Raw genomic sequence first — 15125 nt, 5'->3', positions numbered from 1 at the left:
TTCCGATTGATCAATGTACACAAGACTTATATACTCGTGTATAATATGCATGCGTGTGTTATATGCACCCTTAATTATGGGCAATAAAATTCTGGAAAAATATATCTGTCGTATATAAACAGTTAAGACAATTCAGCATAAACCACGAAATTTTTCTTTCAACTCTGTTTTTTCAACCAAAATAATATTCCAATAAGAGCCCCTTGTTTCTAATTTTGAGAGCGCCCTGGGCGCTTATTATGTCGAATACAGTATTTGCAAGTTTTATCACATTTTCGACTGAAACGTTTCAACAATGTTGACATTTTGGTGCTCTAGACACACAAGAAAGACTGTCCTTGTAGTACTTTCTTGACTCGAACACAATCAGGCACTGTGTTAGCCCAGCAGCATACTTGTGTGTAGGTTCCTATCAAGTTACAAAATCAATATTTAATGCTACAAACCATCAGAAAGAAATTAGTTTGATTAAGAGACATATATACCTAGACATAGTCTGTTGAAGAACTGACAAGCTCAGTACATCGTTTGTTGTCTCAGACAAGACATTATGCCTTATTTTTGTTGTGTTTATTTGGTATAACCTTACTGGCTCTGTTACAGAGTCATATAAATGATGCCCTGAAGACATACTGCTAGACAGTTATATTTGTGTGACGGTTTCTGAATATTGTTGCTTTGTGGTTTGAAACAGATGGCATGAGGATTGTCCCGAACTCACTGAAAATAATTTCAGATGAACTGGGACTGGTAAAGTTGGAGCCAAGTGGCCGGGTGTCAAGTTGTTCTCCAAATTCATTAAATGTTGCTGCAGTACAGGTTAGCTTAACTTCACGGGGCAACGGAAAGACTTATATCAATGGACGTCGGTGAGAAAATGCTCGAGTTTTTTTCAGTTGTGATACTGATGTAAGCTATGTATGATTCAACAGTCCAATCAATATACAGGAATAGGATGTTTAACCGGGGGATTCTATGTTCCCTACTGACAGCTGATGATCTTCTGAAGTTGGATACAAACAATTGACAATTTCATCATGAGATTTGTTTGTTTGATTGTCTGTTTCGTTTGTTGTTTAAAGCTGCACTCTGCAATATTCCAGCTGTATGAATTCTGTCTGTAAATAATGGCTTCCCGACTAGGAAATCAAGAGATTGACATCAGAGGGCATTGATCTACACAATTGGGATACGGTGACATGCTTCGACCAAGTCCGTGAGTCTGACCACCTGAACCCAATAGTCGCCTTTTATGACAACCCTGGGTTGCTGAAGACCAGTGTTAATCCAGATCTTCAAGAGGGACAAGCATGGGTTGCTGAAGGCCAATTCTAACCCAGATTTTCAAGAGGGACAAGCATGGGTTGCTAAAAGGCCAATTCTAACCCAGATTTTCACTGGATTGCTGAGGACCAATTCTAGACCAGATCTTCACTGGATTGCAGAAGACCCATTCTAACCCAGTTCTTCAAGAGGGACAAGCATGGGTTGCTGATGGCCAATTCTAACCCAGATTTTCACTGGATTGCTGAGGACCAATTCTAGCCCAGATCTTCACTGGATTGCTGAAGACCCATTCTAACCCAGTTCTTCAAGAGGAACAAGCATAAGCTGCTGAAGACCAAATTTAACCCAGACCTTCACGGGCGACAAGCATGCGTTGCTGAAGATCTTCACGGGGGTACTATGAGAACAAGGCATCACAGCAGTGCACACAGACATGAACTTAAATCATCTTATTAAAGTATAGTCTCTATACTGGAACATGGCAGTATTGAAGGTGGAATGGTTTCAGGAAAAGGCTGGCATTGACATTACACACTTGATGAAGATGATGTGGAGTGTTTCATCCCATCAGTGAGACTATCCTAGCATTCCTTAATATTTCACAGTCTGGTGGTTCGCTAGTACAACTCATAGCTGTATGGATTATTCAATACTGCTGAGAGATTTAATAGTTGGGAGAGCCAAGGAGATGTACATCACGGCTGTAATCCCACTAACCCACTGAGTAAATACAGAAATTAGAAATTATGTGTTTAGAATAGTGTGACATTAAGAGATTTAGGAGAAAACATCTTGAACTCATGGCTGGTTGTAGACTTGCTACCGTTAGTCTCTGGGATTTCGCACAACATTGTGACATGGAATTTCCTTAATGATTGATTTACAATATATACCCATTTTGTTTCAATTTCAGAGGTTAGAAAAATATGATAATTTTCTTCACTGTTTACGATAGTTTAAGTGATGGAAGGAATATGCCTTTACACAATTTAGCTATTATTTAAACATTAATGGGAGGGTCTAATACATGTATTGAGAAGCAGACTAAACATCCATATACATGCTAAGAGGAAAAAAGTGGTGTCACATTTAATATTTTCATTGTAAAATTCAGGGATCATCAATTACAGACACACTTTTAAACGATAACTCATCAAATGCATTGCCACTGCAAAGATGTTGTAGAGAAAACAAAGACTTTTCAGAAGTTAATACATATACATACTACTGTAGAAATGCTACACATTTTACCTGAATTAGAATTTGTAAACGAGTTGGGTTTAAGGCCAAATTGAACAGTATTCCAGTTATATCACAGCATGTCAGGGTATGTGGGGGGAAAGCCAGAATTGATGCAGGTGTCAGACATTTACCACTTCGGTGAAACCTACTAGCATGGGTATGGTGCTGACAAACCTAGAAACATAATCAGGGTGAACCAGGATTTGAACCCCTAATCATAGGTTTCTGGTGTGCCTGAGGGACACAACTCCACGCAGCGAATTGCGGCGGCTTAGACGACTGGGCCACAACAGTTGCCCCCACAGAATTAGAAAATTTCCTTATTGAGTTAATACATATATACAAGCTGATGCAAATGGTATCAGTGTAGGAGTAACCATGTCTCCTCGAGATTACTAAAGATTGTAAACCCTCACATGAAGGAACGTCCCCAAATGTGAGGGTATACAATCTCTAGTAATCTCGAGGAGACATGGTTTGTCCAACTTATAAACCGACTCATCGCATAGACAACGTTTTTAATTAAATAACTGTAATAAAAAATCTCAAATGCATAACCTGTATCGGAGATGAAATATCGCCTGCAGTCGTGAACTCGGTTCAATGAAAACAGTGACCTCGGCACGTGGGTTTCGCAACGGTGCGAAATCTGCACGTGCGTCTCGCAATGGCACGAAATCTGCACGTGCGTCTCGTAGGCTGTTCATAGTTTTTGTTCTATCAAGGGTTTACAATGATTGTAAGCCCCCCTGCGAGGTGTTACAATCTTTGTAATACCTCCTACAAGGTGTTACCACAATTTCAAAAACTCGATATCGAGTTACACAAACAGCAAGTAGGTTTATAAATAGACTGACTCAGTATTCACTTCGTGAAGGATGTAAGAAATAGCCCTGAAAGGCCGTAATAGACAATAAAGAAGTTGTTATCCTTAAAAACTTTCATTTCTTATCAAACTAATTGGTTAGAAAAACTCAGAGCAACAAAATAGAAAAGAAAGGTTTGTGTATTAATCACATATCCATACCTCAAGAAAAAAAGCAGCCTTTTGAAAATTTAGTTTTAAAATATTCCTACTATTGTGACATCCTCATTTTTACAGACAAGCCCAAGCCTTGTGATGTTGGGTACAACACAGTACATGACAGCTAAGCTCCAAATGTCAAGCTGTTTTGATATGACAGAATTTCACAATACACTCTCTTTGGCATTGTCAAATTTTCTCTTGTTATTGCCACATAAACCTAAAATAAACAAAGAATTACAAGGTGGTATTTCACAACGCTTATTACGTAAAACTCAAAATTTGAAGTTGCCTATTGATTGTGTTTGACCCAGAAGAGCTTTCAAATACATATTTTCATTCGTGTGGATGTGGGTATCTGCAAATTGACTGTCTAAACTAGATGTGATACAGTTGGCGCAGACCGGAATTCACAGATGGCAGGTTCTAAAATGTCACGGTACAACCGATAAGTTTGGGCAAGCAAAGAAATTATTTTTTTCAAAACTGTTATTATTCAGCAGTAAATAATCATAACTAAAAAAAAGATTCACATAAATATCTCTAGAGTATTGACTGGTAATGTGTCTATAATTTGATTAGCTTCACATCTCTATCATAAATATATTTTTTTATTATTCAAATTTAACTCATTTTTTTTCAGATGGAAAGACGTTTTTAAATGACAACAAATACATACTATCAATAATTGAATTAAAAAACAATCATACTTAAGAGATACATATATATGATATTTATCTCCACATGTGTGAAAGAAAATTATTCACTTTGCATGTTTTTTCAAATGGAAAAAGTGAGAAAACGACCAAAAATTGAATTAAAATCTTGAAGCTATTTCACTAAAGATACCAAATTGTAAGAGATTAACTTTCAGTGCCTAAAAATTCATGGTGACAACATATGTTTTTGTTCAACAAGAAAATACATATGTCTCAAGAATGAACAGTCCAGAATTTGTTTTTTTTAATGCAGCACTCAAAAATGTTCCATCTGTAAATTTTGTTTGCTTGTTTCTTTGTTGTTTAATGCTGCACTCTGCAATATTCCAGCTTTATGACAGGGGTCTGTAAATAATCGAGTCTGGACCAGACAATCCAATCAATTCACACAACTAGGATAGAATGACATGCATCAACCAAGTCAGCAAGCCGGACCACCCGATTCCGTTAGTTGCTTCTTCTGACAAGCAGAGGCTCCTTTTTTGGCAAGCACGGGTTGCTGAAGACCTGTTCTACCCTGGATCTTCACTAGTTTCCATCCATCTGGACCAGACACTCACATGAGCATTGATCCACACAATTGAGATACGATGACATGCATCCACCACTTGATCCCCTTAGTTGCCTCTTATGAGCAGCATAAATTGCTACAGACAGATTCTTCATGGGGGCCAAGACTAGTAATGAGTGTGTAAGTATGGTTTTACGCCGCTTTTAGCACTATTCCAGCAATATCATGGCAGTGGAAATTTGGGTTTCCCACATTGTACCCATGTTGGGAATTGAACCTGGGTCTTCGGCGTGAAGAGCGAATGCTTTAGCTACTAGGCTACCCGACCACACCCTGAAGACAAGAAAATTCAGGAAGGACCATAGTGTCATTTCCTCAGGAAGATGGCAGCTCTTTCACAGATCATTTTTGGGGACAAGTGAAAATATGAATGAAGTCAGTAATATGTTGAAGTCTTATCACAGCAGCCTATAAATAAGAGTCTGGAACATGTCTCAGAAGTAATTAAGTAAAAATGCCCTGTTACTGTAAATCTGGAAATAAATGTGACTCCTAATTAATACGACTGCTGACCCCTAGCCAAAAATGCGACTCAATGTCAGTGCAACTCACTCACCCCACCCCATTCCGAGGGGAAGGATACCCCGTAAAAACAATAAACAGTGTTTTCCTAAAAACAACACACAGTTGATATGTTTACTCTGTTGACTGGCATTAAGGAACTTAAGGCAATAAAATAACTGAACCAACAACACTTCACTGATTGGTATGTGGAGAAGGTGTCAACAAGCTTGACATGAGTAACAAATGTTATATTTGGAATAACACTTTCTTAGTAAAGTACAGATTCTAGTACTTCTTTTGGGTTGAGTCTCGTCCGGGATTCGAACCCAAACTTGCCAGAGTGAGGCACCTAATTGCCAGCACACAAAGTTAGCGATCTAACCCACTCAGCCACCGAGGCTTCCACAAAAATGAAAGTCCGACAACTGGTAGTCTAGATCACGTACCTTGAGTATCCCTCTGACAAGTGTAAATTGGCACGGCTCCCATGGCCGAAAGCTATGAATACACAATACCATTTGGAAAGTGGTCAAATGTAACAAATGTGATATTTGGGATAACACTTTCTTAGTAAAGTACAGATTCTGTTACTTCTTTTGGGTTGAGTCCCGTCCGGGATTCGAACCCACACTTGCCAGAGTGAGGCAGTGTAAAGTCAGGTAAGAATCATCTGGAGAAGTGGACACTTAAGGTTTTTATGCAGTTCACCACATAGAAAGTTTACACATAGCATTTTCAATATCGATTCCCAAAATCGGCTTCTCCACACAATCATCCTCAGCATCTAGCCTCACCATGGGATAACAATAAATTCAGCAAAAAAACATCCTATTGCTTAAAATTGGAATTGGGAAGTGGGATTTTGGTATCAGTTTGGTTTAAGCTGTCGATCTACACACACGAAGAGTTTCGATATAGCACTCAGTAATAACAGCATAACAAACATAAGGCCAACAGCTGGTGAACTTGGTCAATAACCAAGGGATCGAAAGTCATTTCAAACTCAGTCATCTATGCTGACATAAGTAGGTGCATTATGCACACATGGTCAATTCCTGTCAAATATGGTTCGTAGTTATTGCAGAAAGCCCATTCAGATCACAACAGTCAGATAACATCTGTCAAAGGTACGTTTGAGTAGTTGAGCAAATATTTTCTTCATTCCATTACTCAAACATAAACTATTTCCAAACATGTCCTTGTGCTCGTGGATCACTGATTTGCCATGGTCAGGTGAGGTGAGGTGAGGTGAGGTTAAATGGGGTTTAACATCTCGTTCAAGATTATTACATCTATATATAATTCAAGATTATTGCATGTGTGCGTGCTGATTTACTAGTGCTAGCCCACTGAGATACCATGCTGCAGTTTAACATGAATACCCCACTCAGATACAGTATAATGAGAGAGTACATTTTTTAACGCCGTTTGGTATGACGCATCCGGGGATCGAAACCCCTGAACTTCTGCTATCTGGGTGGATGCTATACCTCTAAACCACGGAGGTGATTGAGTGAGTGTCACAACTGTATTTAGCAGTATTTCATTGAAGGTTAATCAAAATCTAACCACTAAGTACCAAATTTCATCAATCTTCTGCGAACATTTCTTGAGTTACTGTGAACAGGATACATTTTAAATGACCTTGGAGTAAATTTGACCTTCAAGTTACAAGTATCTCAAGAACCTTCCCAAGGGCTAGTACATAAAACAGATATAATGTACCTAAGCAAAACACCTTCTAACAATGTGAAATAGAATATGCTAGTCACTGAAACTGGGTCACCGTGAACTACTACTGATAATGGAATGACCTTCAGTGTGACCATGGCAACATGTAGGTCACTCAGAATCTTTTCAGATTTCAACCTTGCCAAAGGACGTGTACTAACTTTTAATGATGTACAGTATATCCTTCTTGAAATTGGCAGTTAAATATTGTTCAGGCTATGCTTTCAAGCATGACCTTGACCCTTGACCTGACTGATCAATGCGTAAAATATATATGATCCCCACCCACCACACTAGAAACAGCCTGCCTCAGTCAAATGTATTTACTACTTTTGTCACCCAAAATTAGAACTTTAACATTTTTCCAGTTATATCACAGCGTGCCAGCTTAATGGAAAGGAAAGCCCCAAGTGATGCGGGTCTCAGACGTTTACCACTTTGGTGAAACCCATGAGCACGGGTATGGTGCTGACAAACCTAGAAGCATAATCGGGGCGAACCAGGATTCGAACCAACAATCATAGGTTTCTGGCGTGCCCAAGGGAAGCAACTCTGCACAGTGAATCGCAGCGCCTTAGACGACTGGGCCACCCATACCCCTGATTGCCTATTGCTCATGTGAAGTTGGTGAACAGAAATTCCTGTGAAACAAGTGAATTCACCCATGTCTGTGAAGGTTGTGATCCTTAAAAGTAGATCAGAATCTAATAATTAAATTATTGTGACCTTAAATACTTTGCGACAATGTTAATCATAGTGATGAATGTATGTTCACACATGCAAAGTGAAAAACTATATATTGAAAGTGAGCTTTTTATGTATTTGATTAATGCACAGTATGATTCATGACAGACACCTGTAGATTCAGTAATCGATCCAGTTCAACAAAAGTAGGCGAGGTGAAATGGGGTTTAACAAGTTGTTTAAGATTTTTTTCAAACACATTCTAGCACGTGTGTGTTGCTGCTTGTCAGAGTCCAGACTTATGTCGGGCCAGGGGATCAAACCATCGATCTTATAATCTCTGGGCAGATGGAAAATCTGAACTAAATTTCAGCAATAAAAACATTTTACCGGACCAATGCTTGAGAACAGCGGTTAAAGTCTCAGACCAAGAAGGTTTTGTGCATGTTGTTAACACATTAACAATACTCCAGCTCTTTGACAGTGGCCTGTAAATAATCTTGTCTGGTCCAAACAATCCAGTGATTGATGCTGTGAGCAATGATCCATGCCATTGGGGTACAAGACATGCAATCAACTAAATTATCAAGTTGACAAGCCGATCCATATAGTTGCCTCATACGACCAGCCATAATCAATGTAACTGTCATCAATCAGTGTTTAAGCCAATTCGTTGCTGAGAATTTTTTAATATTGGCTAGTATTGAGCACAACCACCAATGGCTAAAGTGATGACGTAAATCCTGCTGGGGTATCGTGCAGGAAGCTGGGGTACTGTAAGTCCCCATGATCCCCAGCGAGGTGGCCCAGCTTTGATTACTTGTGGCCTATAGCCTGTGTCTTAAACTGTATAAATGACATTGTTATGCCCAAATATGTTTTAATAAACATGTTTTTAAATATACCTTGGATTCATGAATCACTCGTGTATATATCAACTTGGTCTTGTCATTATATAGCTGAAATAGTGTTAAACTTAACGCACTCACTCACTTACGACAAGCATAGGTTGCTGGGGACCTATTCTAACCTGGAATCCCCACAAGGCTGAGCTAATTGACCAGAGTTTGATAATAAGACAGGACCTGGGTTCCATGAGTTGTAGAAACCTAGAGACTCCCTTAAAGTGTTACTTATAGCAACATTAGGCTTAGCACAAGGACCACTGAACTTTCCTTCTCAATTTTGAACACTGTTGATCCTCAACATCAAGAGGTAGTGAATGTTGCTTAATGCCATAGTATGCAGCATTCCAGCCATACTACAGCTGCCTGTAGATAGTTGAATCTGGACCAAACTAGGTTTGTTTGTTTGTTTGTTGTTTAACGCCGCACTCAGCAATATTACAGCTATATGACGGCGGTCTGTAAATAATCGAGTCTGGACCAGACAATCAAGTGATTGACATCATGAGCATCTGTCCTCACATCTGGGATACGATGACATGCATCAACCATGTCAGCAAGCCTGACCACCCGATCCTGTTGGTCGCCTCTTACAACAAGCAAAGTCACTTCCTATGGCAAGCATGGGCTGCTGAAGACCTATTCTACCCCAGATCTTCACAGGTGGACCAAACTAGTAACTTACAGCAATGATCCATACCATTCAGGCATGCAAACAGCCAAGTCTACCTGTTACATTTAAGCTTTACAACAAGCATTTCCTGGGGAGCACATTTCACCCTAGAAAATCGGTGGCCTTAACATCAAATTACACTGATTTTTCATTACACCAAATTCATCACATCTGCATTTTCTACCATTTTGGGTAAAATGGCTTCCAAAAGGCATTTACATATTGGGACTGTGGAAAATTTATTATTATTTTCTTGATCATCTATTTAAAAAATTTGGTGCTAACTGACCCTTCCAAATCCAGAATTTTGAAAGTCATGGTAAAATGTCATGCTTGAATGAGATCCAGTGTAACAAATTTTAACATGTTCAGGGGGTGGCTGAGTCCAGTTAACATCCCCAACTGACTCTGGCTGAGGACAAACCTGGTGCTGACAAACCAAGGATCATAATCAGGGCAAATCTAGCCTCTTAATGCTGAGCACCAGACAGGGTAACAACAAGTGCCATATTTCTACGTCTTTTGATATGACAAGGCCGGGGATCAAACCCGATCTCTGGACGGACACTTTACCACTAGACCACGGAGGTGGTCCCCATGAAGAAAGGAAACATATGAATTACCTGATCTGCTGTCCATGACATAGTAGCTGATAATGGCAGTCTTTTTCAACAAGTCATCTGCCATACACGCATTGCTCATCTCCAGGTGAGAGACCTGAAACATCACAAGCATCATTCATTGGAGAAACAGGTACATATCTGTAAAACTGTTTTGATGGGTGTCCATTTTTAGGCTAGACATTTGATTAAACTTGGTTTACAAATACGCTGACTCCAAAAACTGAAATGTGAAAATTTAAAGAAAATTTAAATAAAAAGGGTTTCTTAGTTCGCCAACCAGAAATAGGATAAAATGTTTAATACATATAGATCATTACAATGAACCACCAATGCATCAAAGACATTAATGCTGTTTCTTTCCTTATTCCTGTTGCTGACACTTCTATTTCTACCAACCTAACATGAGGAAAGAGAAACATAATATTTATTATGTACCTACACCAACAGTGTACCTACCCCAACACACAGTGTACCCAACCCAACTCATAGTGTGTCCACCCCAACACACAGTGTACCCACCCCAACACATGGTGTACCTACCCCAACACACAGTGTACCCACCCCAACACACAGTGTACCCACCCCAACACACAGTGTACCACCCCAACACATGGTGTACCCACCCCAACACACGGTGTACCTACCCCAACACACAGTGTACCTACCCCAACAAACAGTGTACCCACCCCAACACACAGTGTACCTACCCCAACACACGGTGTACCTACCCCAACACACAATGTACCTACCCAACACACAGTGTACCCACCCCAACACACAGTGTACCCAACACAACACACAGTGTACCCACCCCAACACACAGTGTACCCACCCCAACACACAGTGTACCTACCCCAACACACAGAGTACCTACCCCAACACACAGTGTACCTACCCCAACACACAGTGTACCTAACCCAACACACAGTGTACCCAACCAACACACAGTGTACCTAACCCAACACACAGTGTACCTACCCCAACACACAGAGTACCTACCCCAACACACAGTGTACCCAACCAACACACAGTGTACCTAACCCAACACACAGTGTACCTACCCCAACACACAGAGTACCTACCCCAACACACAGTGTACCCAACCAACACACAGTGTACCCACCCCAACACACAGTGTACCTACCCAACACACAGTGTACCTACCCCAACACACAGAGTACCTACCCCAACACACAGTGTACCCAACCAACACACAGTGTACCTAACCCAACACACAGTGTACCCACCCCAACACACAGTGTACCCACCCCAACACACAGTGTACCCACCCCAACACACAGTGTACCCACCCAACACACGGTGTACCTACCCCAACACACAGTGTACCCACCCCAACACGCAGCATACCTACCCAACACACAGTGTACCCACCCCAACACGCAGCATACCTACCCAACACACAGTGTACCCACCCAACACACAGCATACCTACCCACCCCAACACACAGTGTACCCACCCCAACACACAGTGTACCTACCCCAACACACAGAGTACCTACCCCAACACACAGTGTACCCAACCAACACACAGTGTACCTAACCCAACACACAGTGTACCTACCCCAACACACAGAGTACCTACCCCAACACACAGTGTACCCAACCAACACACAGTGTACCTAACCCAACACACAGTGTACCTACCCCAACACACAGAGTACCTACCCCAACACACAGTGTACCCAACCAACACACAGTGTACCTAACCCAACACACAGTGTACCCACCCCAACACACAGTGTACCCACCCCAACACACAGTGTACCCACCCCAACACACAGTGTACCCACCCAACACACGGTGTACCTACCCCAACACACAGTGTACCCACCCCAACACGCAGCATACCTACCCAACACACAGTGTACCCACCCAACACACAGCATACCTACCCACCCCAACACATGGTGTACCTACCCCAACACACAGTGTACCCACCCCAACACACAGTGTACCCACCCCAACACACAGTGTACCCAACCAACACACAGTGTACCTACCCCAACACACAGTGTACCCACACCAACACACAGTGTACCCACCCAACACATGGTGTACCCACCCCAACACACAGTGTACCCACCCAACACACAGTGTACCCACCCAACACAGGGTGTACCCACCCCAACACACAGAGTACCCACCCCAACACACAGTGTACCCACCCAACACACAGTGTACCCACCCCAACACACAGTGTACCCACCCAACACACGGTGTACCCACCCCAACACACAGAGTACCCACCCCAACACACAGTGTACCCACCCAACACACAGTGTACCCACCCAACACACAGTGTACCCACCCCAACACACAGAGTGTACCCACCCAACACACAGTGTACCCACCCCAACACACAGAGTACCCACCCCAACACACAGTGTACCACCCCAACACACAGTGTACCCACCCCAACACACAGTGTACCCAACCCAACTCATAGTGTGTCCACCGCAACACACAGTGTACCCACCCCAACACACAGCGTACCCACCCAACACACAGTGTACCTACCCAACACACAGTGTACCCACCCAACACAACATACGGAGTACCCACCCCAACACACAGTGTACCCACCCCAACACACAGTGTACCCACCCCAACACACAGTGTACCCACCCCAACACACAGTGTACCCACCCAACACACAGCATACCTACCCAACACACAGTGTACACACCCCAACACGCAGCATACCTACCCAACACACAGTGTACCCACCCAAACACACAGTGTACCCACCCAACACACAGCATACCTACCCCAACACACAGTGTACCCACCCCAACACACGGCGTACCTACACTAACACACAGTGTACCCACCCCAACACACAGCATACCTACCCACCCAACACACAGCATACCTACCCAACACACAGTGTACCTACCCCAACACACGGTGTACCTACCCCAACACACAGTGTACCCACCCCAAAACACAGTGTACCTACCCAACACACAGTGTACCACCCCAACACACAGTGTACCCACCCCAACACACAGAGTACCCACCCCAACACACAGTGTACCCACCCCAACACACAGTGTACCCACCCCAACACACAGTGTACCCACCCCAACACACAGTGTACCTACCCCAACACACAGTGTACCCAACCAACACACAGTGTACCTACCCCAACACACAGTGTACCCACCCCAACACACAGTGTACCCACCCCAACACACAGTGTACCCACCCCAACACACAGAGTACCTACCCCAACACACAGTGTACCCACCCCAACACACAGTGTACCCACCAAAACACAAAGTGTACCCACCCGAACACACAGTGTACCCACCCCAACACACAGTGTACCCACCCAACACAACATACGGAGTACCCACCCCAACACACAGTGTACCCCTCCCAACACACAGTGTACCCAACCCAACACAACATACGGAGTACCCACCCAACACACAGTGTACCCACCCAACACAACATACGGAGTACCCACCCCAACACACAGTGTACCCACCCCAACACACAGTGTACCCACCCAACACAACTCTCGGAGTACCCACCCCAACACACAGTGTACCCACCCTAACACACAGTGTACCCACCCCAACACACAGTGTACCCACCCCAACACACAGTGTACCCAACACAACACACAGTGTACCCAACACAACACTCGGAGTACCCACCTTCTCCTCCAGGGTCCACTTCTGCTGCTGTACATCTGCCACCCGCGCCATCAGTTCCCCGTACTCCTGCTCCACTTCACTTGTGAAACTGAAGTTGGCCGTGTGGTTCGGTGACTACAACACAAACCACTCGTCTTGGAACCTACTGCACGGACATGACAACGTGCAGGGGACAAACACATCCATACACACATTTAACAGAATGCCAAGTCCAAAAAATATTGTGTCTCTAAAGGATTTCTTTTGACAGTATACTAACATCCAGAGAAATTTCAAATCCAAAGTTGGGTGCCGAGGTTTTACTTGACATAACACCAGGACACTCAACAATACATCCAGTTGTTAATCTGTTTCCATTATTACAGAACATGTTCTTTCTTTTAATCATTTCAATCATAATATCATTACCGTATACTGCCGTGTATAAGCCAGTTTTTTTAACCTTGATATAGGGGCATTTGAAGGCATCTTCCCGAGGCAAGGGAGTTAACTGACTGAAAAAGTCCAGTTTCAACCCTTGCCGAACTAGTCTGGAATTTCCAGGCTCGATCATAGCGCCACCAGGGGCTATTACAGGTTATGCCCCTTCAATGTCCCTCCTATTGACAATCATATTCCATATCTCATATCATTTGCATTTTTTTCAAACAAAATGGCTGCTCAATCAAGATGATGATTTCATTACATGATTTCGATTGGATAATGCATAAATTTGTTAGTTCGTCCAAAATATAACTCCATAATTGCAGCCTAGTTTGGCAAGGGTGGAAACTTGACTTTCATTATCAATTAACTCGCTTGCCTTGGGAAGATGGTTTGAAGTGGGGTCGCCCTATACACAGGGTAGAAGATCTAACATATTTTGCGAGCTGTACCACTTTCAGGTTCCACTGGCGATGTCAACTGGCGTTTGATAGCCAGGCCAGTACTGATGTAGTTGGACAGTAAAACAGCATTTTGTCCAAAATAACTGTTCCAAAACCTATTTTAGGTATCTTTATCCTTAAAGGTTAGTCCCTTCCCCTCCCAGTTGCAATACAGTTCTGTGTGTCAACAAGTTAACATTGAGCTACAGCTGCTTCTGCACAATCGGGCGGTCGGGTAGCCTAGTGGTTAAAGCGTTCGCTCGTCACGCCGAAGACCTGGGTTCGATTCCCGACATGGGTACAATGTGTGAGGCCCATTTCTTGTGTCTCCTGCCGTGATATTGCTGGAATATTGCTAAAAGCGGCCTAAAATCAAACTCACTCACTCACTCTGCACAATCACTTCTCTTTGTGGACTTACATATGTTGCAATGGTATAACTCAAAATAGCACACTTACTTATTACTACTCAAAGAAGTTAAAGAACACCCAAATCTTTAAACTACTAACTTCTTTTGAGAAGTATATATACTGACGCAAAGAAAAAAGGTAACAGCTGTAAAAAGTGAGTATTAATGTTGTTTTGCAATTTTCTACATTTTTTAATATC

General features: G+C 42.5%; 1 protein-coding gene across 1 annotated transcript in view; it reads right to left on the bottom strand.

Annotated features, from left to right (window-relative positions):
- LOC139445107 (GRIP1-associated protein 1-like) overlaps positions 1 to 15125 on the bottom strand; it is a 92129-nt gene that overhangs the window by 45894 nt on the left and 31110 nt on the right. The window contains exons 26-27 of the mRNA XM_071226199.1: positions 13650 to 13763; positions 9964 to 10057 (exon numbers count right to left, since the gene is read on the bottom strand). Of these exons, the coding sequence (XP_071082300.1) occupies positions 9964 to 10057; positions 13650 to 13763 (208 nt within the window). The remainder of the gene's footprint in view (positions 1 to 9963; positions 10058 to 13649; positions 13764 to 15125) is intronic.

This window comes from Haliotis cracherodii, unplaced genomic scaffold, assembly GCF_022045235.1.
Source record: "Haliotis cracherodii isolate W230 unplaced genomic scaffold, xgHalCrac1.p SCAF_6, whole genome shotgun sequence".
Classification (NCBI taxonomy): domain Eukaryota; kingdom Metazoa; phylum Mollusca; class Gastropoda; order Lepetellida; family Haliotidae; genus Haliotis; species Haliotis cracherodii.
Note: the sequence above shows the minus strand (reverse complement) of the source record. Positions and strands in the feature narration are given on the sequence as shown.